General features: G+C 36.7%; 1 protein-coding gene across 1 annotated transcript in view; it reads left to right on the top strand.

Annotated features, from left to right (window-relative positions):
- LOC141337909 (uncharacterized) overlaps positions 1–26,730 on the top strand; it is an 831,413-nt gene that overhangs the window by 32,194 nt on the left and 772,489 nt on the right. The window contains exons 6-8 of the mRNA XM_073843485.1: positions 7,048–7,052; positions 16,354–16,679; positions 17,280–17,450. Of these exons, the coding sequence (XP_073699586.1) occupies positions 7,048–7,052; positions 16,354–16,679; positions 17,280–17,450 (502 nt within the window). The remainder of the gene's footprint in view (positions 1–7,047; positions 7,053–16,353; positions 16,680–17,279; positions 17,451–26,730) is intronic.

Consider the following 26,730-nt stretch of genomic DNA (forward strand, 5'->3'; position numbering starts at 1 on the left):
CCAATGGATATCACACAAGCAACGTGAAAACTGCGCAATGTTAAAGTGAAAGTAAAATCTGACTTTCAGCATCTGATGTGCATTCTTTCACAGACAATGAGAGACAATTATACTTCATATGCTAATATTAATTTAGTCCCCTAATATTTTCCTTGTGCCCCGAATATGGTGGGAAACGTTTAAAAAAGAAACGTATACATATATATATATATACGTTACAATATATTGTGTAAAGTTTGTTTCTGAAAATCGGTTCTTGAAATAAAGCTCTTAATTTTAATTGATGACTGCAGTGTTATTAGGGGTTAAGAAAGTCATAATTATGATTTCAGGTGGTCTTAAATGTGGGACTGAAAGACAAGAATTGCGATGAAACTTCAAAAGGCTATCCATTGAATAAATCTGAGCGCTGCACGTTTCAAAGTCATTTGCTGCTTTGTGTCCCATTCTGACAGCGCCTCCTGCTGGAAGACAAACACAGAGTTGTTCATGTGAATTTTTTTACTGTCTATGATGTGATGGATCCAGAAGATAATGTTATAAAAATTTAAACAATTAAATCGTTTAAACAAAGGCAGTAAAATATGTGTATATGTTATTTAAGTAATATAATACTCGATTGATAATAATTGTTTAAATGAATATAATTGATTTATTCTTTGAAACTTTAATATTAATTTCTGCAATTGCAATGCCTTGATTAAAGTTTGAACTCTCTGAATCTCTTCTGACAGTTTGTTTGTTTTTTTGTTTGTTTGTTTGTTTGTTTGTTTGTTGGGGGTAAGGGTGCTAAAAGGCTCTTTATTGTTGTTAATTGTAGACTGTTAAAATACAGTATGTAATGAGAAGGTTTTGGAACATTGTAAATTGTATGATGTAACTGTTTATACTGTAAGTTATTTATATATTGCTGTTATTCGTATCAAAATGCAACACCTTCAACTTTAATCAAATGTTGGCATCATGCCATAGGCCAATAAGTTTTGACTCCAGCTGAGCTCCCTAGTCTGAAAATATTATTCTGAGAAAAAGTTTGGTAGACAAGTGTGCCAGCTAGACTACTCCTATAGCCAACAATCCCCACTCTACCCTTCGTCAATTTAATGGATGAATATGATATTTGGGTGATGTTAAATGTAAGTAAATCATGAAAATCTGCTCTTGTTTTTGATCTCGACTCCTCAAAGACTCGGACTCGGCATAGGCGGTCTCGTCCCCATCACTACCGTTTTTATTTATTTATTTAGGAGAACATTCTGTGTTTGAGACTGTAACAATATTAACTGTGGTGGCAGGATTTATTATAACAATATTTCTCCTCAGGTGTTTATATATATATATATATATATATATATAATTATTTATAATTATATTATTTAATTATATATTTAAGCAATAAGGTATGAGAGGCCTCAAGTACCTTATTGCTTTTATAAAACGGTTACCACACAATAAAAATATTAATATCAAAAATATATATTAATTTATATATATATATATATATATATATATATATATATATATATATATTAGGTTGTACGTTTTCATAAAGTAAAATCATTAACTGCCTTCTGCCAAACTGCCAATAGAAAGCTTTGTTTACGTTGCTAAGGGTGGTTGCTAAGGAGGTTCAATGATGCACAAAACCATTGAGTGAAGCGGTCATAGCAGTGCCCTATCATGAATACGACACAGCTGCTGACCAATCAGAATTGAGGAATGGAACTAACCGTTTTATAAATATATATGTGACCCTGGACCACAAAACCAGTCATAAGGTTACATTTGACAAAACTGAGATGTATACATCATATGAAAGCTCAATAAATAAGCTTTCTATTGATGTATGGTTTGTTAGGATAGGACAATATTTGACTGAGAAACAGCTATTTGAAATCAGAAATCTGAGGATGCAAAAAAATCAAAAAGACTGAGAAAATCACCTTTAAAGTTGTCCAAATTAGGTTCTTAACAATGCTTATTACAAATCAAAAATTACATTTTGATATGTTTACAGTAGCAATTTTACAAAAAATCTTCATGGAACATGAACTTCACTTAATTTCTTAATGGTTTTTGGCATAAAAGGAAAATCAAAAATTTTGACCAATGTATTTTTGGCTATTGCTCCAAATAGACCCCAGCGACTTAAGACTGGTTTTGTGGTCCAGGGTCGTGTGTGTGTGTGTGTGTGTGTGTGTGTGTGTGTGTGTGTGCGTGCGCGTGCGTGCGTGTGTGTGTGTGTATTGTCTCAGTCGATGCGGCAGATGGCGCTGTGAACCGCGCTGAACTCAAACTCACATCCGCGCCAACATGGCGGCGGCCACCGGAGCTCTTCTGCCCGGTGAAGGGCTCGTGATCGCGGGTAAACTCTACTCGGGTGTCGCGCTGACTCTGGACAACTGCCTGCTGCCCCCAGAGAGCGTGCACTGCAGCCCCTCGCGCGCACACGGACTGTCCACGCGCACAGAGGAGCAGCTTCGGAACCGCGTGTGTGAGATGATCCAGAGCGCGGGAATCCTGCTCCGCTTGCCTCAGGTCCGCGCTGGACGAGCTGTTCCCTAGCAACGATTTGTCCCCCCTACTCTTGAAAACAAACCCGCTCTAAACTAAGATGGTTAACTAGCTCTCAGCTTGACCAAACTAGTCTGGTTTGTTTGGAGAATGGTTTTGGGCTCTTGTAACGCAAGTCTGGTCTAGTTAAGATCAGTTTTGGGGGTAACGCTTTACAAGATACCTAATAATATGACTTTTTCCAAATAACTAGTAAAGTAGCGCATTAGTTTTTAATTGACCGTTACTTTTTCAAATAAGTAACGCCCGTTACTTTCCCCCTCATTTATTGATTAAAAGCTCTCCTGTCCCCATGTTGAGAGAAATTGTAAGATGTTACTTTAGTTCTAGAATAAATGTGAACATGCATTACTTCATCTCACTCACTAAAAAACAGATACAATGTTACTCAAAATACATAAAAACTTTAAATTCAACGCAAACCTGCAATAATTAGGCTAAATATGTGAAATAACAAAAACATCCTTTATGTATTTAATCCCATTTTATTAACCAATGTCTTTGCTGCCGCCCTTCGATGATCCAATTCATCCATACTAATGAGCAAAAATTACTCGAGAAAATCTAACATTTGTTTTCCTTTTTTTATTGCTGAAGAGTTTATTTTTTTCTTCTGCGGTCTACTGTACAGACGTCAATTTACTTTTCTCTAAGCCTGAGGCTTTTGCTGTAATAAGGCTTTTACATTTGACAAAAATACAACTTTTTATATTAAAAACAAACAAGCAAGCCCTGCCCAGATTTAAAAAGTAACGCAAAAGTAACGTAACGCATTACTTTCCATAAAAAGTAACTAAGTAACGTAATTAGTTACTTTTTTTTAGGGCGTAACTCAATATTGTATATTGTATAATATTTTAAAAGTAACTTTCTCCAACACTGGTTAAGACAGTAAACCATGTTTTGTTTTTGTTTTTCAGCAGGACTGTGTTATTAAGCATAAAAGATGTTTGGATGTTTTAAGAGTTGATGGATGTTTTAAGAGTTGATGACTGTTTTACCAGGTTGCCATGGCAACGGCCCAGATCCTGTTCCATCGCTTCTTCTACTGCAAATCATTCGTCAGACACTGTGCCGAGGTCAGATGCTAATAGTCCACTTTAGACGTTCTGATAGCTTTCCTGATAGCACATACTTGATGTCTGCAAGTACGTGGTTTTTTTTAGAGAGTTTGCTCCTCTGCAATACGTCTATTGTATGTTTCCTATCAGATGTCAAATAGATATTTATTAGATGTCTTTAAGATGTTTATGAATTAGAATGTATGTAAAATTGACGTCTTATAGATGTTTGTACACAGCAGATGCTTTCCAGATCAAGAGATCTTTAACAGACGTCTTGCAGACGTACGTGTGCTATGTGGGATGCATTGTAATTCATAAACGTCTTAAAGACATCTAATAGACATCTATTTGCCATATGATAGGAAACGTCCAATAGACGTATTGCAGATGAGCAAACACTATAAAAACTGCGTCTTGCAGACTTCAAATAGATGTTTCTGAGATGTACGTGTGCTATCAGGGATGTAGTTTGTACTTTTAACCCTGTTGCAGACGCTGGCCATGGTGTTTATCTAGTAATTATGACTTAACTCATTATTTTGACTTTTTATCTAGTAATTATGGTTAAGTAAGTCATAATTTTGACTTTTAAATCATGATTTTGACTTTTATCTAATAATTATGACTTAAGTCATAGTTTTGACCTTTTTTCTTATAATTTTGATTTAGTCAAAATTATGACTTATCTCAAAGTTATTTTTTAAAGTCAAATTTAAAAAAAATTTATCAATTACAATTAATAATTTCGACATGGTAAATCAGAATTTAGACTTTTATCTTTTATCAGAATTTAGAATTTAGACGCTCTCTCTCACCCTCCCATCTTTCTTCATCAATATCCTCCTCTCTTCCCTCTCCTACCCACTTCACATCTCTGGATACTAATGCAGCAACCGACACGTTATGTTCCACCCTTACTTCTTGCCTAGATGATATATGCCCTCTCTCCTCCAGGCCAGCACGGGCTGCTCCTTCAAACCCTTGGTTATCCGATGTTCTTCGTGAGCATCGGTCCAAACTTAGGGCAGCTGAGAGAAAATGGCACAAATCTAAGGATCCATCTGACTTGAGTATGTATCAGTCTCTGCTGTCATCTTTCTCTACCCATGTCCATACTGCCAAATCTTCATACTTCCACAACAAGATCAACAATGCTCCGGACACATGCAACCTTTTCAAAACTTTTAATTCACTGCTCTGTCCCCCTCCACCACCTCCCACCACTTCTATAACAGCTGGTAATTTTGCCACATTTTTTACAGACAAAACTACATCTATCAGTAATAAGTTCTCAGCTCCACATATACAGGAACTAAAACTGACCACACCCACGGCTGAAACTCCCCTCTTCTCCTTCCATCCCCTTTCTGAGGCAGAAGTAACCAAACTTCTCCTCTCCAGCCATCCGACGACATGTCCTTTAGACCCCATCCCCTCACACCTTATCCAAGCAATCTCCCCTACAATCCTACCGGCGCTCACACACATCATCAACACATCTCTTCTCACAGGCACTTTCCCCACTACATTTAAGCAGGCCCGGGTAACCCCACTGCTCAAAAAACCTACACGTAAGACTTCACTCATAGACAACTACAGACCTGTCTCTCTCCTTCCGTTCATTGGAACGAGCTGTTTTCAACCAGCTATCTTTATTTCTCTCACAGAACAACCTATTGGATGCTAACCAGTCAGGGTTCAGAAGCGGCCATTCAACTGAGACGGCACTACTGTCTGTCACTGAAGCCCTGCGGATTGCAAAAGCTGAGTCCAAATCATCAGTACTCATCTTACTGGACCTTTCTGCAGCATTTGACACGGTGAATCACCAGATCCTTCTGTCTACCCTCTCATCGTTGGGCATCACAGGGACTTCACTTCGCTGGTTCAAATCCTATCTCTCTGGCAGGTCTTTCAGAGTGGCCTGGGGAGGGGAGGTTTCCAAAACTCATCAACTGGTCACTGGGGTTCCTCAGGGTTCAGTTCTTGGACCCCTCCTCTTCTCCATATACACTACATCTCTGGGCCCCATCATACAGGCACATGGCTTCTCCTACCATTGCTATGCTGATGACACACAGCTCTATCTTTCTTTCAAACCAGATGATCCATCAGTAGCTGCAAGGATCTCTGGCTGCCTGGCGGATATCTCTGCATGGATGAAGGAACACCATCTTCAGCTCAATCTAGCTAAAACTGAGCTCCTTGTCTTTCCCGCCACTCCAACTTTACAACATGACTTCTCCATCCAGTTAGTTCATCAACAATTACCCCATCGACTTCAGCCAGAAATCTTGGTGTAATCTTTGATGACCAATTAACTTTTAAAGAACACATAGCTAAAACTGCTCGATCCTGCAGGTTTGCATTGCACAACATCAGAAAGATCAGGCCCTTCCTAACAGAGCATGCTACACAACTCTTCGTACAGGCTCTGGTCATTTCCAGGCTGGACTACTGCAATGCTCTTTTAGCTGGTCTTCCAGCATGTACAATCAGGCCTCTACAAATGATTCAGTATGCAGCAACACGGCTCGTCTTCAATGAGCCCAAGAAGGCCCATGTCACACCTCTCTTCATATCCCTGCACTGGCTACCGGTTACGGCTCGCATCAAATTCAAGACACTGATGCTGGCCTATAGGACAGCCACCGGCTCATCACCGGCCTACCTCCATTCACTACTACGCATCTACACTCCCTCCAGAAGTCTGAGATCCTCTAGTGAAAGACGCCTTATTGTACCACCACAGAGAGGCACGAAATCACTTTCCAAAACATTCTCCTTCAATGTCCCTGCCTGGTGGAATGATCTTCCCACCCCCATCCGAAACGCTGACTCCATTACTGTCTTCAAGCGACTGCTGAAAACCCATCTTTTTCGACACTATCTGACTCAATAAAAAAAAAAAAAAATGTCTTCTCCTCTCTTTCCTGATCTTCCCTTTCTAGCCCGTACTCAGCTAACAACGCCTGACATATGGTATTTTTGAGCACTTCCTATGTCGATCTGCCTCCTTAGGATGAATCATTTGTTGTATTCCCAATTGTAAGTCGCTTTGGATAAAAGCGTCTGCTAAATGAATAAATGTAAATGTAAATGTAAAAAAGAACCTCAAACCACCTCTCAATCTTCTCTGCAGAGATGATGGCCATCATAATGGCACTACAGTGGGTAGAAGAAGTGAAGCCATATAAATCAGTTATTTGTTCAGACTCTATGTCCTCCCTAACTAGCATCCAGACTGGGAAATCTGCATGCAGACAGGATCTTTTAGATGAAGTTCATCAGATGATTTTCAGGATATCTCAACAGAAGCTAATATTACAGTTCACTTGGGTTCCAGCGCACACAGGTATTGAGGGCAATGAGAAGGCAGACGAGTTGGCAAAAGAAGCACTGAAAGCAGAACAAGTAGAAGTACAGGTTCCACTCAGCAAATCAGAATTGAAAATAATAATTAAAGATGGTATTCATAAACTCTGGCAAGATAAATGGGATAAGGGGGAAAAAGGTAGGCATTTATATAATATTCAAAAGAATGTAACAGTTAAAATGATCAGCTCACTTTCACGACAGGAGGAAACCTGGTTCATCAGGCTAAGGTTAGGACATACAGGACTGAACAGCGGCTTACACACAATAGGAAAACATGAGACAGGAATGTGCCCATATTGTACGGAAATAGAAACCGTGAAGCATGTACTTCTGACATGTAGGCAGTACTCTGAAGAGAGAGAAATATTTAAGAGGGTAACAAAGAACTCTGTTACTTTGAGAAACCTGTTGAGTCTACCTGGTACACAGTCTACAACTAAAGCAGTGATAGAGTTTCTAAAAAAAACACAACTAGCAAGAAGACTTGCTAGTCTTTAAAAATTTATTTTTTCTTTATTATTATTTTTCTTTATTTTTTTATATATTTATTTATTTTTTCCTTTCTGGAGGTTTGAGCTGAGGTTGAAGCTGGAGGAGCTGAACACGCAGCGCTAGCTGATGCTTGGGCTCTGATCTTATTTTTTATTTATTTATTATTATTATTTTTTTTTTATATGTGTATATGTATATATGTGTGTGTGTATATATATATATATATATATATATATATATATATATGCATGTGTGTGTATATGTATATATATATATATACACGCATTTATTGATGACTCCCCAATGTGATCACACCTCAATCCAGTAGATGGCGGTAATGCACAAAGATTGCAAGCTGCCAATAAAATTCACTGAAGAAGAAGAAGAACTGTTCAGCTCGTTCAAACCCTCCAGAAAAACCCACGAAGAAGACAAACTTAAATTAGACACTTCTATTTTTAACACTCGGGGACATGTTTTTGTATGTAAACCGATCTGTCTGAGAGATATGAGAATTATTGCTGACCAAACTACAGGCCTAAAGGACAGAAAATGATCGTTTCAAATACTTATAAATGCTCTTCTTAGTGGACAAGACTGCAAGTAAGTTTTCCAAAAGGGGTTATTGAAAACCAATGTGTTTCTGAATGTTTTTATTTTGTTTTATTTTCGCTTCTGTTTTATACTGTTGTTTTTGTGATGCGAAATCTATGGCGTTATAATTATGTAAGAGCTGTGGAAGTGTAGCCTACATGAGACTGTAAGCGTAAATTAAATTTGCATGCGCAAGAGAAGCTTAGATGTAGATCTCATTTCAAGCATAAGAAAAAATAATTTGCAGTATTTTACTGTCAGTCGTAAGTGTAATTCATGTATTGTGAAACTGCTGCTTCATGCTAATGCAAAATAAATATGATCTGCATTTTTCTAAATTTCATTTCTCCGCGCTCACACTTTTGGCGGTGTTTTCACCCAAATACGGTCAAAATAACTGCGAGTGTGTGAACTGTGATTTGGATGCGAAAACAACAGTTTAAAGAACTGCAAAATGTATTGATTGCGTAGAACCAATCTGTATGTGGAAAAACAAACGGTTGCAAATGTCTAAATGCTTGTTGTGTATGTAGGGCAAAAAGTTGCCGTAATAGTCTGTTATATATCGCTCCGTCTTTGTTTTATCTTTACTTTTGGCACGAATCACGATTCTCTCACTCACTGAGTTTTGCAAGCGCTAGGCGAGAGAGAGAGAGGGAGAGAGAGAGGGCGGGTCCACCACCTTCTTGTAGCCAATCAAATGAGGCTCTCACGGACTCTCCATTTACTCTTATCTGATTGGTTCAGTAAACACAGAACACACCAAATCAGTTTTCTACGGTGCCCGCCAGGGGACACCTTCGGTTCACTTATGTTTGTCGTGGCCACGAGATATTAATTCGTGGGAACGTAATATTATGTCGTGGCCACAAGATATTAATTCGTGGGAACGTCATATTAACTCGTGGGAACGTCATATTATGTCGTGGCCACGACATAATATCACGTTCCCACGAATTAATATCTCGTGGCCACGACAAACATAAGTGAACCGAAGGTGTCCCCTGGCGGGCACCGTAGTTTTCTATATTTAGTTCAGGATCTTTCTCTCTGCCGGTGAAATGGTATTTTATTGTGCACATACAATGACATATAAATAAAAACAACTTAATTAAAACATGATACTTTATAGTTTTAACTTATAGTTGTGTACCATTAGGCTACATTCCTATGTGTTGCGAGCTGGTGTTAACATTATTGGATTGTTTTGGCTTTACATTGAAATTTCATATATCATATAATCTGCTTACACCACTGAGCTGATGTTAAACATTACAGTCAAAATGATGTTATTTGGCAATACTCAACACAAAGTATGAGAGTGCTATACTTTGTGAAATCTTTTTACCATAACAATACAGCTACATTTACTGGATTATGTCAGTTTTTCAGACCACATTGCATTTAACACTCATTTGTGAGTAACAAAATGCTTTCTCTGTGTCCAGATTTTATGATTTTATTTTTGGTTATTTTATTATTTTATCCAGTCTGTCAACAATATAATGCTATCCAACTCAGACGCAGAGGATATGACTCATATTATTTTTGAATAATCGGGCTTGGAATATTTCTTTATTAAATCATCGTTTGATATAATAGCAAATCGAAATACAAACAGGAAGAAATAAAGAAATTTTATAATAATAATAATAATAATAATAATTAGCCTATTGTTATCATTATTAGTATCATTAGCCTATTATTATTATTATTTTCATTATTGCTTAAATATTTCTGTCACATACTTTGGCGGATTAGATACTTAGTATGATCACATTTTATTTATATTTATTATATATTATTAATAGTTATATTTAATTAATAATAGTAACTTTAGCTGAATCAAGCCGCATTGCATTGTTCTTCTGGGATGAATTTCAGGCTTTATACTAATAGACTGCGCTAAGCACTAGAACAGAAAATGAGCTCACACAGGAAAGATTGTACCTCTTGTTGGATTTATATAAATTTAAAATAAACACAAATTTGTTTTCAGTTGTTTTATTGAAGTAGACATTTCAAGCTGTCTATAGGCCAGACTTAACAAGGTGTGACAGAAATTCGCAATACAAAAGCAATTTGTAACGTTTTGCTATTATTGTGGAGGTACATAAAATAAAGCAGACATTTATATTTCCTTCCTGTTCCTTCCAGCCGACCCGAGAAGTGCAGAAACAATAAATACGAAAAATCTAGCTTAATTTTCGTTTGTCCACTTTTCAAATAAAACGAAACAATAATGCCGTTTTAACAAGAAAACATTTTATTACGAGAAAAGATGTTGTTTTAACGTAACATAACATCATGACATCTCGTTATTAGACAGAATTAAGTGGAAAATGTGTGGCAGCAACGATTAAATAGAGAGCTAAACAGCCATCTAGTGTTTACACAATGGTAATACAGATAAATGGCAAATAAGTTAGAGATAAACAATTACTTTTTTATCCAAATTTGGATAAAAAAAGAGATAAACATTTAATAAAACTTATTGTATCAGCAAAATCCCCTAAAATTATAACATGTTAAAGTGAAAAAATATTACTGTTAGTTCAATTATTATACTGAACCAAATTTCAGCTTAAAAAATTTAATCGTCCCTGATCAGTGGACAGATGAAATTATGCATATGTGCAAATACTAGGCCATCTGCACTTATCATTAAAATTACAATATCATATAATATTACATATCATATATAGCCTAAAAAGAATACTATACAGCTCGAAATTCATTAATGATACACAACTTAAAGTATCATGTTTTAATTGTTATTTATTTATTTACTTTTTTTTATGTATGTGCACATTAAAATACCATTTCACCGGCAGAGAGAACGATCCTGAAACAGTAAAATGCTGCAAATTATTTTTTCTTATGCTTGAAACATGATTTACAGCTTTACAAAGCTTCTCTAGCGCATACAAATTTAATTTACGCTTACAGTCTTATGTAATATTGCTAAGGTAATACCTTTTTTTTTTAAACTGGAGATAAACATATTTTTAATAACTATAGACCAGTATCTCTGCTACCTCAATTTTCTTAAGTGTTTGAAAAACTATTTGTTAATAAATTGGATAACTTTATTGAAAAACATGAATTATTAAATGAAAATCAGTACGGATTTAGGTCAAATAGGTCTACAAGTTTGGCTATCATGAAAATTATTGAAGACATTACAAACGCAATAGATAGAAATAAATACACATTGATGAGTGTTCATTGATTTAAAGAAGGCATTTGACACTATAGATCATCAAATTCTCATTTCTAAATTATATAATTATGTAATTAGAGGAGTTGTACTGGACTGGTTAACCAGCTGTTTACAACAATGACAACAATATGTTGAGTTTGACGGTTATAGGTCAGAATGTATGAATATTGAACGTGGACTTCCACAAGGCTCAAGTTTAGGACCCAAACTTTTTATTTTATATATAAACGATATTTGTGAGGTTTCAAAAACGTTACACTATGTATTATTTGATGAGAAATTGATGTGGAAAAGTTATATATTGCATGTAAAAAATAAGATGGCAAAAAGCCTATTTATTTTGAATAAGGTTAAATACAGTTTACCGTATATTACAATGAAAATGTTATATTGTTCAATAATTTTACCATTGTAAAATGTTTAAACAAATATCAGATATGTTGGAGTTTGGGTGATGGTGGAGGGAACAATGCTAATGCATCTACTGTTTATGTTTATAAAGGGGGTAGATAAATAAAAGAAAATTATTCTTCCATCTGCTGCTTTCTGATCATGGAAATGTAAAGGAAAACCTAAATGAATTGTATGTGCCTCATACAAATAATGCATTTTCATGAAAGGAATACAGTGATGATGATGATGATGATGATGACACTTCCACATCTCTAACCCCGCGTATGCAAACCATTATGACATTAAAATATCTCCATAGAAATCAAAAGCATTTTTAAACCAACCGTTTCTCATGAAGACCATTTGGTTATTCTACATGGCAATGCATTTGTTCATAACTGACTTTATTTGATCTAGTGTTTTGTGTTGCTGCTAACTCCAGATATTTCTTGATCTCATTAAGGATCATCATCTCCAGGTCAAACTGAACAGCAGATAGTTTTCTCAACCCAGTGCTGATCTCTGGCAGTTTATCTGCAGTATGTCAGAAGAGCGAGGAAAGGACTCTCCGTCTGAGATGAGTCTCTCACACAAACAGAGGTAAGACTGAGTCTGTTTTCACACAATCATTTTAAACACTGCTGGACTTTCACATGTTTGCTTTAACAAAACCTTAACAAACCTAGTTTTATATTTACAAATGCTTTGCAGAACGTCAGAGCTTCATACTTCCTAATAATAAAAAAAATAACATCAACTTTTTTTAGAAGTAGCCAATAGATGATAAATATCTGAGAACTGAAAATCAAAATCATCATTTACAATCTTAATTTTACATAAATAATTCCACATCACATGTATTTTAGTTCATACATGTATATTCAGACTTTATAAAATGATTTCACACTTAATTTAAAGGGGTCATATGATGGTTTTTAATGTTTTCATTTTCCTTTAGTGTGTAATGTATCTGTTTGTGTAAGATCTTCAGAGTTACAAAGGTCAAAGTGATTTATTTGATCTAACAGAGAACACTGATCCAGAAATGACTAAAAACTCTGCAAGTGTTTCTGTGAAGGACTAGAGAGAATGAGTGCCAATATAAAACACAGATGAACCTCCTGTAGTAAAGTTTCTTTTCTCTCTGTGTCTTTAGTGTAAGATCAGACTCACATGTGTCCAGCTCTGTGTCTGTGAAGAGTGACCGCTCAAAGGGTGACATGCCGAACTTCAGTGAGAAAAAGACATCTATCAAAAGGTATTTATTATCTTTAACATTATAATATTGTGTTGGTCTTATTACACTGATCCAGAAATGCCTTGACTGAAGTGCAGATATTAATTTCATGAATATACAATATGACGTTATAGGAAATCCCTAATATAGACAAAGGCTATTTAAATCCCGCTTGACTGTAAATCACTGTGGTTTGTTTTAGGTGACAGGTTTAAGTGATCTTGAAGTATGATGTAGATGAGTTTGAGTTTGATTAGTTGGTTTTTGTTTCCTCTGATATAATGGGAGGACCACATTAGAAGTGTATGTGCTGAGAAAGATAATGATGCTGAAACTGTAAATAATGAAAGGATGGGTGTTGAAGCTGGGGTCAGTGTCTCTATTGCTAGGGAAGATATAAATGAGGAAGGTGGGAGAAGTGAGACTATTGAGACTGAGGTGAATGTAGGTGAATGCTCCAGTGGCACAACATTAGATGCAGACAGAGTAGAAATCAAACTCGTGTGTTACATGAGGATGCTGCTGCTGTTACAGAAGAGAGTTTGGACACTGACATTTTCTGGACTGGGATGGAAGGGGACTTATACTTTTCTCATTTATGCATTGGGGTATATATTGTACTTTCTTTTTAAAATTTGTAAAATTGATTGGATTAAATAAAGTAAAAAAAGCTCCTTTCATCTTTGTGTCTTTAGTGTAAGATCAGGCTCTCATGTGTTCAGCTCTGTGTCTGTGAAGAGTGACTGGTCAAAAGGTCAACCACCGGAGTTCAGTGAGGAAACACCATCAGCTACTGAAAGGTATTTCATGTGTTTTGTATTGTATGGCACTAGCTAATTTTTCCACTGGGATATTTGAGATAGAAATGAACTAAATAAAACAATAAATCACAGATCATAATATATGCTTTCCTTTTTATTGAAGTTGGTCTGCAGCTACTTTTCAGTAATACAATTACACAAGCAGCAACAAAGAGCATCCACGATGGAAACATCTACTTAATTACTATTTGCAGCATTGAACCATTTCAAATTAGACTGAAGAACTCCTGTAATGCAGTTTTTTTTGTCCTGTTCTTTGCGTTATTAGTTTTCTTCTTTATAGAACAGAGATATAGGATCCTTTATAGGATCCAGTTTTTACCTAAATTTGTACTTCAATAGAACCTTCTCTTTAACAGCTGATGCTTGCTCTTTGTGTTTGATTAAAAAATTAGATGTTTTTCTAAAATCTTGCTTTAACCACATTTCATTTTATTCACAATTTTAACAGGAACCACAAGAATTTCACAGACAAACTCCCTGCAATCTTCCAGGTAGGAAAATATTTTCTAAATGTTTAGATTTATAGCAAACAAATTGGTTACTGGGCAGTGTTTTACAAATATTAATTACTGATTATAAAATTTGGACCAAATATGGATGTGGAATTGGTTAAATTTTGTTATTTTGTCTTTGTCTTTTTTATTTATTTATTTATTTTGCTTTGTTTAAAGGATCTTGAGAAGAAAATAATACAATTTCTAAAGAATGAGCTGAAAATGTGTAAGAAAATATTACAAAAAGAGAACATGCAATACGTGAAGGACTTTAATAAGAACAGATGCAGTATGAAAGAAGCAGCTCTTGATCTCACGCTCTACTTCCTGAGAGAGATGAAGCAAGATGAAGCTGCTAATGCTCTAGAAGGTAAGAGACTCTGTTAGCTGCTTCCAGCCCTGTGTCAATATGTTTCCTCTTCCACAATCACTGTTATGACTCATAGGTCTCTCATATCATGTGTTCATAACCTGTGCTGTTTCTTACAAGGACAGACTTCCTTTAGACTTCCACATTCTGCTCCAAACATAACAAACCCAGAGACTAAACAATCTGTGTATTTTATTCCTGTCTTTAGATGAGCTGTTCTTCATTCATCAGCTAAAGTGTAGCCTAAAGAAGAAATATCAATGTGTGCTTGAAGGAATTGCAAAGCAAGGTGACTCTATTCTTCTGAATAACATCTACACAGATCTCTATATCACTCAGGGTTGTAGTGAACAGGTCAATACTGAACATGAGGTAAGACAGATTGAAGTTGCTTCCAGACGTCATGAATCACAAGAAATACAGGTTGAGTGCAGAAATTTGTTTGAAGCACCTGAACAAGACAAGCAGATCAGAACTGTACTGACAAAAGGAGTTGCTGGCATCGGAAAATCAGTCTCTGTGCAAAAGTTTGTTCTGGATTGGGCTGAAGGAAAAGAAAATCAGGATATCAGCTTCATATTTCCTCTTCCATTCAGAGAGATGAACTTAAAGGAGAAAGAAAAACTAAGTTTGATGGACCTTATAACTCAGTTTTTCCCAGAGACAAAAAAACTGAACCTTTCAAGAAGGAGCCAAAAAGTCCTGTTCATTCTTGATGGTTTGGATGAATGTCGACTTCCTGTAAACTTTAAGGATAATGAGACGTTGCATGATGTATCTTCACCAGTCTCTCTGGATGTTCTTCTGACAAACCTCATCAAGGGAAATCTGCTTCCTTCTGCTCTCATCTGGATCACCACCAGACCAGCAGCTGCCAGTAAGATTCCTCCTGACTGTATCGACCGGCTGACAGAGATACGAGGATTCAATGATGCACAAAAGGAGGAGTACTTCAGAAAAAGAATCACGGATGAGAATCTGGCCAAAGAAATCATCGATCATGTTAAACAATCAAAGAGTCTCTTTATCATGTGCCACATCCCAGTCTTCTGCTGGATTTCAGCCACTGTTCTTCAGAACATTTTAGAGGAGAAAAGAAATAATGTTGTGAAAAACAATCAGGCTGATGATGTCTCCAAAACACTGCAGGAGTCAAATACTGAAGACACTCCCAAGACTCTGACACAAATGTACACACACTTTCTCAGATTTCAGATCCAGCAGAGCAGACGAAAGTATGATGGAGAATATACACCAGATGTTTCCTGGGATAAAGATGCCATCTTTTCACTGGGGAAACTGGCATTTGATCAGCTGGAAAGAAACAATGTGATCTTCTATGACACAGATCTGGAAGCCTGTGGTATTGACGTCTATAAGGCATCAGTGTATTCAGGCATGTGTACCCAGATCTTTAAGGAGGAAACTGGGATTGTTCTTGGTACCATGTACTGCTTTGTTCACTTGAGCATTCAAGAGTTTATTGCAGCTCTTTATGCACATCTGTTTCTAGACATAAAGAAGAGGAGTATATTTGTTCATGAGTCTACAGAACAGGAAAACAAAAGTAAAACCATGATTGATTTGCTCAAGACTGCAGTGGACAAGGCACTAGAGAGTGATAATGGACACCTGGACCTTTTCCTTCGCTTCCTCCTTGGTTTGTCACTCCAGTCCAATCAGCGACTCTTACAGGGTCTGTTGACACAGCAAAATGGAAATGACCAGATCAAAAAGGAAATAGTTCAGTACATCAAGCAGAAATTTGAAGCTAATCTGTCTCCAGAGAGATCCATCAATCTGTTCTACTGTCTGAATGAACTGAACGACCAAACTCTGGTGAAAGACATTCAGACCCACCTTAGCAAAGGAAGTCTCTCATCTGCTGATCTTTCACCTGCCCAGTGGTCTGCTTTGGCCTTTGTGTTGTTGACATCAGAGGAGGTGCTGGAGGAGTTTGAGCTTCAGAAATTCAAGAAATCTGACGAGTGTCTCATTAGATTATCAGCAGTCATCAAAACCTCCAAAAGAGCTCTGTAAGTTGTCATGAAAAATCTTGTTGTTCTGGAAAATTAATTTTATTAAAAATTATAGCGTTTTCCTTTAGCTGAGAATGAAGAGTTTTGTTCTCCTATTGTTCTCCAAAAAGTATTTTGAATGATCATGGTATTTTAATGTATAATTCCAGCGCTTCTGGATGATGGTTAGTCCATCAAATGTCCACTCAAATGTGTGCAGTAAATGTCAACAGATAATCGGCTAACTAGTGATTGTGGTTTACTTTAATGTATAATTCCAGCCTTTCTGCAGTACTAGTAGTACCAAATACTGGGTCAGTGTGGTACCCGCTGATAGACAGCTGCTCAAACATTTCCTGTGCATATGTTTGTGAACACTCTGTAAACAGTATTGTTTTTTTACAACATGTTTTACAGCCAGTGTTGAGCACATGATCATAAGAGTGAAGGTGTTTAATCAGTATTCACTTAGTACTGCTCTTCCTTGAAGCCATAGAACTAACACTTTCAAATGTATAAATCATTGTAATTAAAGCTGTAGATTGACTATTAATATTTATTATTTGTATTTAGCAAATGTATTTAATCTAATATTCTGTAATCTTATTTCCGTCAAAGGCTAAATGATTGTGGCTTAACAGACAGGAGCTGTTCATCTCTGGCTACAGTTCTTGGATCAGATACCAGTCTGAAAGAGCTGAACATGAGCGATAATAATCTGCAGGATTCAGGAGTGAAGCTGCTCTGCTCTGGACTGGGAAATATGAAGTGTCATTTGGAGATACTGAGGTAAGTTGTGTGACAGTAGACAAAAATTGAGTTCAACAAAAGCATAACGTGAAAAACAGACTAATTTTCAATTACAGTATCAGTACTATAAAGTTTATTTTCAGTTAGTTTTAACATGTTTTACCTGTAAAAACAATCCAGTTTAGAGCAAGACAAGATGGCGCTGATGCATTTGGCATGCCGTCTGTTGCTCTTTTGGTTGCTTGTTTGGCTGTTTGGTCTGCCTCTGCCCCTGAATTGCTGCACGCTTCTAACTTATGACCGTCAAGCACTGTTGGATATCCGCGATTTGTTTGCAGACACATTTACAAACTTCAACACAGACGTGGACTGCTCTTTTGACAACTCACAGGATTCGCTCCGAACGGATATCCCGGATTGTGTTCGCCGATGGCCCCTCAACATCTCGCGGAGAAAGCGAAGGAGGAAGCGAGGCAACCGTGGAGGTTTTATCGTAAAGTTGAAAGCCTATCGGCGGGCTGGCCTTCTCTTGGATCCCTCCCGCGAATTGTTTTGCGGCGGCTCTGCTATCTGGCGTCTGCCGGATCTGGTTCACCGGTGGCTTCGTCCTGTTTTCCCCCTGCACACGAGTCCGGCTTCTTGCACCGGTCTTCGTCGGGTTGGCCTCGGCTTCCGCCAACGGGGAGTAACGCATGGAAATTTGCGCTCACTGAATAGAGCGTCCTCATCCTCTGTCACTATTCCCGCACCAAAGATGGCATTAATAAATGCCCGCTCTCTGGTGAACAAGACCTTTTTATTAAACAACTTTTACTCATCTCACAACCTGGATTTTATGTTCATCACGGAATCCTGGATTAAGGTTGGTGATCTAACGCCTTTCGCTGACCTGGTCCCTGTTGACTGTACATTTTTTAACTCCCCCCGTTTAAGTGGTCGCGGGGGGGGGATTGTAACTATTTTAAAGAACTCCTTTTCTGCTCGCTGCCGGCTGGGACCCGTAACGGCCTTCTCTAGTTTTGAAGTTCAGCTCCTTTACTTAGACTGGAATGGTCCTGTCTGTTTAGGGGTAATCTACCACCCTCCTCACTCCAGTAAGGATTTTATACAGCAGTTTACAGAACTTATCGGCAATATTGCCACAACCTGCGATCGTTTTGTGCTGGTAGGCGATTTTAATATTCATGTCTGCTGTCCATCAATCCCCCTCTCGCGTGATTTTCTTAATCTTATTGACGCTTTTAAAATATCTCAGTGGATCAACAGCTCTACTCACATTCTGGGTCATACGTTGGATCTTATTCTCTCTTATGGACTTGATGTGACTGACATTGTGACCTCAGATTGTATGCTCTCTGACCATAAGCCTATTTTATTTTCGCTGTCTCTTCCTCATCTTTCTCACTCTTCTAATTCATCTGTTATTCGATCTCGCTTCTATTCTCCACAGTTTAGCTCAAATTTCAACTTGCGCTTTACTGAATTTTGCACACAGTTGCACTTGGATCAACCATTATCTGACCTGGATGCTGATCAACATCTTAGCCTAATGAATTCTGCCTGGCTTAAGGTAGCAAATGAAACTGCCCCCCTTAAACCTCATAAGCTGAAATCAAAATCTGAACTCTGGCAAAACTCGGAGACCCATCTCCTAAGACAAATCTGCAGGAAGGCAGAACGGAAATGGAAAAAGGACAGGTTGCAGATTTCTCTTCAAATTTTTAAAGACTCTCTCACGTCGTACCAGTCGGCTGCTAAATCTGCTAAAGCTGCATATTTTTCTAATATAATTGAAACTAATCACTCTAAACCTAAGGTTTTGTTTTCAATTATTCAGTCAGTCGTCAGTCCTTCTGTTAACACTTTGCCTGTTGCATCTTATGCTGTCTGTGAAGGCTTCTTGAGACATTTTAGTGACAAAATCACTACCTTAAGACTTGGCATTTGCCCCACTATAACGTTAAATAACTCACCAATCATGCCGTCTGTCTCTTCCTTTTGGGAAGTTTTTGAATCCATTAATTTCCAGACTTTGAAGGAGGCGATCGACAAGCTTAAACCCTCTTCTTGCTCCAATGATATTATTCATCATTCATTTAAGATTCTTAAAATTAATTCTCGATTCGATTGGGCCAGGCTTGGTGTCTTTTATTAATAAATGTCTCCAAACGGGCTGTGTTCCGGCTAATCTTAAAGTGGCTACTGTCACTCCTTTGCTCAAGAAACCTTCACTGGATCCTTATGTTCTAAAGAATTTTCGGCCAATTTCGGCCTTACCCTTCGTTTCTAAGGTTTTGGAGAAAATTGTGCTGGATCAACTTAAATGCTTTGTGACTAATAAGGGTATCCAAGAGGTGTTTCAATCTGGTTTTAAGTCTGCTCACAGCACAGAGTCCGCCCTTTTGAGAGTGCTTAATGATATTTATGTCTCCACTGACTCCGGAGATTCTGTGATTCTTCTTCTCTTGGATCTATCGGCTGCTTTCGATACTGTTGACCACTCTATACTATTATCTAGATTAGAGTCTTGGGTGGGTTTAAAAGCTAATGTTCTGAAATGGTTCCAGTCTTATTTATCTGACAGAAAATTTTTAGTAAAGCTGGGTAATTTTACCTCTTCCACTGCACCGCTGACCTGTGGCCTTCCACAAGGCTCTATTTTAGCTCCATCTCTGTTCTCTCTTTACATGCTACCTCTGGGCTCTATTCTTCGGAAACATGGAGTGTCTTTTCATTTCTATGCAGACGATACTCAAATTTACCTTCCCATCAAAAGAAATAACGCCACTGCTACCACCAATCTTTTGCTGTGTCTTGAGGAGGTTAAATTATGGCTAGCTCAAAACTTCCTCTTCCTAAATGAAGACAAGACCGAGGTAATCGTTTTTGGTCCTAACGAGAACTCTCAGAATATTAGCCCCGACCTGGACAGTCTATCAGTTTTCAGATCATCGCAGGTGCGTAACCTTGGTGTCCTATTTGACCAGCATCTAAAATTTGATAAACATATTGCCTCCGTTATTGGATCCAGTTTCTATCAGCTTCGATTACTGGCTAAGGTCAAACATTTTCTCACCCCCAAAACTTTGGAAATGGCTATCCATGCATTCGTCACGTCTCGTCTAGATTACTGCAATTCTCTATATTGCGGCATATCTAAGTCTCAAACTGCACGCCTACAACTTGTTCAAAATGCCGCAGCAAGACTTCTTCTTAAATGCCATAAACATGAACACATTACACCGATTCTGAAAGATCTACACTGGCTGCCAGTCTCTCAGAGAATTCACTTTAAAATCCTTCTGTTTGTGTATAAATCGCTACATAACCTAGCTCCAGTCTATCTCTCTGAACTTCTTCATCTGTATTCTCCTTCTAGATTACTAAGATCTTGTGACCAGGCTCTATTAGTAGTGCCTCATACGAGGCTCAAGCGTAGAGGGGCACGTGCATTTGCGGTAGCAGGGCCTCAACTTTGGAACTCTCTGCCTTTAGAGATCAGAATGGCACCTTCTCTGTCTTCTTTTAAGTCCCTGCTCAAAACCCATTTTTTCTCTTTAGTGTTTTAATTCTGATATATAGTTGTTTTAAATGGGGTGTGTGAATCTGCTTTGTGGTTTGTTTAATGATTATGTTTTCTGTGATGCACTTTGGTCAGCCTGAACGGCTGTTGTAAATGTGCTATACAAATAAACTGAACTTGAACTTGAACAGTTGTGGTACAGCACTGTAATTCAGGATTGTTAGCACCCAAACTCCATAAAAATCACAATAACTAATAAGCATTAGTTCTGGTAATATTCTTTTTAATTGTTGAACATGTTCTTTTTAAAAGTACAAATTACAAATATTGACCCTTTAGGATACAGCAGGAAAAAAAGAGCATCACCAGAGTCCCCTGGAGACTTTGTATCATGGCAAACATACACATACTGAAAAGCAAAAATAAGAACACTATCAGTCGTAGGTTTTTGAACACTAAGGTTTATAATGTTTTTTTAAAGAATTCTCTTCTGCTCATTAAGCCTGCATTAATTTGATCCAAATTACAGCAAAAGCAGTAGAATTGTGATATATTTTTATTATATAAATGAACTGCTATTTGAATATATTTTAAAATGTAATTTATTCCTGGAATCAAAGCTGAATTTTCAGCATCATTACTCGTCTTCAGTATCACATGATCCTTCAGAAATAATTCTAGTATGCTGATAAACATATTTTATTGTTATTATTATCAATATTTAAAACAGTTGAGTAAATGTAAGGATTCTTTGTTGAATAGAAAGATATTATTTAGCAAGGATGATTTAAATTGATCAAAAGTGAAGGGGGTGAAGCTGGGGTTTATTTGTTTGTAAGGGGGGGGGGGGGGGTTTGCAGATGAAAAGAACGATTGGATAGGGATACGACTGGATCCCCTAAAGGGATTTCCTAATTCCTAAAGGTTAATAATAATAAAAAAACTGTTAATAATTAGTTAAACAGAACTTTATAACATTAATTTAACGCCATATACAACAGCCTATTTGCTGCACAGTCTGCAACTTTTGTTAGGGCACCTTATTTTGCGAAATATTATTGATATTTAACAAATCTATTTCTTTCTCTCCCTGACCTTTTCTTTCTGCTTGAGCACCACTAGTTGAAGCCTGAAAATATTGTAAACAATAACATAACTAATTACACTGGTCGGACTAAACTCTGTTTCAGACTGATACCTCCGGTTCAGGATGGTCCTCATCCTCATCACGTGCCTTTTTCAGTTGCGGAAAATACTTTTCAATACTCATCTGGATTGAAGCAGCAAACATTCAGTGTAAGAGTAAAGAAACGACATAATTTATAATACTTTTATTTGATTCACAACTGCTACATATAGTGTTTTGACCTCGACAACCCAACTAGGCTAGCCTACATTTTACCGCAAACTTGCGACTAGTTAACTTTCTAAAGAAGACGCAATCGCGTTTGCTAAGGGTTGGGACTTACAGTAACATCAACACACTGAAATTCGTATTCAGTAATCATATTCAGAATATAAAATATTTTATAGCACTTTTTAATCTGTGATTGTGTGTTAAAAGTTAAAAGTTTTTTTTTTTTTTTTTTTTTTTTTTGGTCGGTGTTGAATCTGTGGCGGTCGGAATTTAATCTGTGGCGCACCGCCACAGATTCGTCTATGTGTGGGAAACACTGTTTCTTCATGATTTAAATCACTTAATATTACCTTCTTTTTTTTAATTTTGATGTCCTGACACTTAGTTAAGTCTGATGTAGACCATGATAAATGTTACCAATCTGTTCATATAAACGTTCTAAACGTGTGTTTCCTATAAAGTCTGTGCATATAATATACCTACTATGATTAAAAATCTGTGTTGCTTTACAGTAACAATAATCTAAATTTATCAGGTGGTAAGATTGCTATCATGAATGTAAAGGTTACAGTAAGTTAAAGATACCTGAAGCAGCTGCATTTTGCTGTTTAAATGCTGGTTTAATAGAAATCATTTTAATGTGCATGCAAACTCAATCTTGATGTGAAAAGACATGGTTATCAAAAACATTTGGTTCCCAGGGAGTAAATACCTTACAAATGTGTACTTTAAATACAATATAACTTAGCTTAGGATAAAAGCATCTGAAAAATGCATGAATGTAAATGCAATGTTAGACTAAATGTGTTTTGGGTCGCCTGATTCTGCATGTCTGTCAACTGGACAGCTGTCTGTATGATGTTTCTGCCCCTGATGTTCAGCATCTAGTTTGTGCACGTTGACACACACATTTCTTACTTAAACATCATTTGAGGAGATTTACTTTGCTAGCTATAAAGATATTATGCTGCTCTGTGACTAACGTTAGATTTGTCAACTTTGGCTTACTGACATTATTAGCTCACCAGATAATGTTATCATCGATATAGCAGTCATTCACAAGAAGAGGATCCAAAATACACCTCCGACGTTACAGACGACATCCAGACCAGAAACTTGAAAATAACAAACAAAAGAAGGGCTTGAAAATACTGTTTAAAATCTGGACAGAAACAGCGGTGTTGCCTAACGCACTTTACCTCAGTATTTCACCTCAGTTCGCTGTTAAGGTTAAATCAGACGAGTTAACTTACATTAAAATGCAGCAGAATGTACAAACGTGTTTCTCTGTTTAACTAAGTTTATTTCGACTAATATAGGTCACCTTAACTTACTCACCAGTCCATGTTTTCACTGTTATGGCCGTCAAGTCAGGTAAAAAAGCTTACCAACATGAAAAATACGATGAATATTGTTAGTTTGCTGTTAACAGGTGAAAACATCTTAAAATTGCTCAGTTTTTCATTAAAACAGTAATATACTAACCTTTTTGTGAAGTTAATGATGGTGCAACATTTCTCTTTTGTCCTTTTACCGCCACTTCCTCTCAACAGGAGAAAATAAATCTGCCTGGTCATTGGTCAGTTTTTCGTGGGCAAGTTCACCGCTGTAAATTTACAGTATGATTTACAGTAGTTGAGGATTACAGTAGTGATCATATATTTTCCCACAATCCTTTGCAGTTTACAGTAAAATACTTATCATACTATATGAGATCTTACAGTATCTTACTGTAGATATTACAGTAAAATACTGTTCATATTACTGAAATCGGTTGCAGTGTAGTTTATGAATACGTTAACATGAGCAAAGATTAAGTCAAGCTGAAGATGCCTTGTTCATGTGAACTAATGCATTAACTAACGTTTAATACAACCTTATTGTAAAGTGTTACTGGGTTGGCTTTTATTTTTTTTTTTTAAATAGCTGTATAAATAGAAAAATAGCTGAAATCCCTAATCTGTTGAAATAAACAAGTTGATCTGTTTTTCCTCTGTTTTATTTGCCTTTAAAATGATGTGACTTATTTCATTTTCTTCTTATTTTCTGCTCTCCCTCTTTCTGCCAATGTAGGTTAAGAGACTGTAAAATGACAGATGAAGGTTGTTCTGCTGTGACTTCAGCTCTGAAATCAAACCCATCACACCTGAGAGAACTGAACCTGAGCAGGAATCAAATAACAAACACAGGAGTGAATGACTTATGTGACGTACTGAAGGATTCACACTGTAAACTGGAGAGATTGAGGTCAGTAACATTCACATACAAGAATCAAAATGATGAAAATCATTTCAACAGTTTAAACCAAAACACTTTCTAAACCAGTGGTTCTTAATTCCAGTCCTCACGTACCCCGCTCTGAATATTTAGCATGTCTCTCTTTGTTAACACACCTGATTCAGATCATCAGCTCATTAGAAGTGAGCTCAGTGCATGAACTGTGTTCTGATTGACATGATCCCTACATAGTGTCCATTGCTCCCTACTTCCTGAGCACGGGAAATCTGTTAAAGTTTACTACACTTCTAAACATTCACTCATGGATTTCTTACTAGAGAAGAGTGTAAGTGTGACAATAATATACCTCTGTAAATAAATACTATTTAAATTCACGTCTCGCACACTTCAATGCCCTTTGACTGGAAAATATATGTTCACTTCGCACTGGAGTCATGGGGGAATATCCTGTGATGTCCACTTCTCAGGGCACTTACAGACGAATAGAACAAACATCTGAAGCGACAAGAGAAACATATAAGATGTGCAGAGTGGGGTACTTGAGGACTGGAATCGTGAGCCGCTGGTTTAAGTGATAGATTGAAGCGCTAGTGTGTGAGACTGTGCAAGAGCCACAAGAGAATGTTCTGTCACTAAAAACATTGCAGCAAACATTCAGATGATTCAAAAAAGGGATGAGGACAATATCGACCATGACAAAAAGTGGTGAGGACATGTCCCACCCATAAATTACGCCTATGATTATTCTTTAAAAACAAGATTTTAATAATTTTAGTTGTACTACATGCATTCTACTGACAAATTGTAGTGTATTTTTGCAGTTTTACTCAAATGAAACTCAGTCAAATGCTCATGCAGTGACTCTCTGAGGCAGCAGATGTTGATATCACTGCAAGCCTCACGAGCTTCTGTATGAGTAGCAAACAAAACCACATATATGCACCATTTATTACCACAGAGACACACAGAATTCCACTTAAGTCTTTCTTTTGTAGCACTTTATCTATTTGTGTTAATAGATTTTAATTGCAATACATATTTCTAAAGGCTGTTTTGTCAAAATGAGTTTTTTCTTCTACACTGAGCCATAAATCTCCATTTCAGGAATACTTACACCAAACTTTACAGTTTTATTCTTGTCTATATCCTGGAGCTTTTTACAGCGGGATTTGTTCATGTATAATTTGCTTGATTTTATACAATTTATCTATCTTCCTACATATATGTTTGTTTATTTTCAACAATTTACATTGTTTGGTCATTTCTAGAATAACTGATTAATGATCTGAATGTGACATTTTCATTCTGGTTCTAGGCTTTCAAACTGCAGTATCACTGAAGAAGGTTATAAAGCTCTGGCTTCAGCTCTGAGATCAAACCCTTCACACCTGATAGAGCTGGATCTCACAGGAAATGATCCTGGACAATCAGGAGTGAAGGAGCTCAATCATTTACTACAGGATCCAAACTGTCAACTCAAGACACTGATGTGAGTATTGCTGGTTTATTTCAGATGTTACTTTACTTTTAATAGTACTGTTATTGTAGTTGATAATATTTCCATATTTGTGTCAGAGCAGTTTTTTGCATCACTAAAAGCCACTATCATGTGAAGTATTAAAATTAAACACCCAATGAAAAATGGCATAAAGTTTTAAATTAGGGACATCATTTTGCTTACTGGATGGAAATACTGTGAATGTTTAGTGCTGCACTGTCTATCTATCATATGTTGATGCCTCATTAAAAAGTCTTTTAGTTTTATAATATATATTTATGTAAAATATATTGTTTTTCATAAATGCCTTTTATAAACAATGCAAATAGCAATGTGTAACGTGTTGTTGTTTTCAACTATTCATAACTGTCAGTTCACAGTGTATTTACTAATTAACAGAAAACTTTTGAATTTAAAACTGTATTAGTAAATGTTGAAACTTACATTAAGGTTATTAAATGCTAGTTGTTCATCATTAGTTCATGTTAATTAATGTAGTTAATGTTATCAAGTAAAGTTTCATAACTTGGATAAATAACTCACATCTTAATGGGTAATTTTGCTGATTTTCAACCTTTGCATACCTTTATAACTTTTGTGTAGTTTGTAGTATATTTAAATGAACAATGTGTAGTCTTTCTCCATGTTACCTGCACACAGATATCACCATTTATTTGTCAGCAAAAGTCTGCTGGAAGATGCA

This window comes from Garra rufa, chromosome 7, assembly GCF_049309525.1.
Source record: "Garra rufa chromosome 7, GarRuf1.0, whole genome shotgun sequence".
Taxonomy (NCBI): domain Eukaryota; kingdom Metazoa; phylum Chordata; class Actinopteri; order Cypriniformes; family Cyprinidae; genus Garra; species Garra rufa.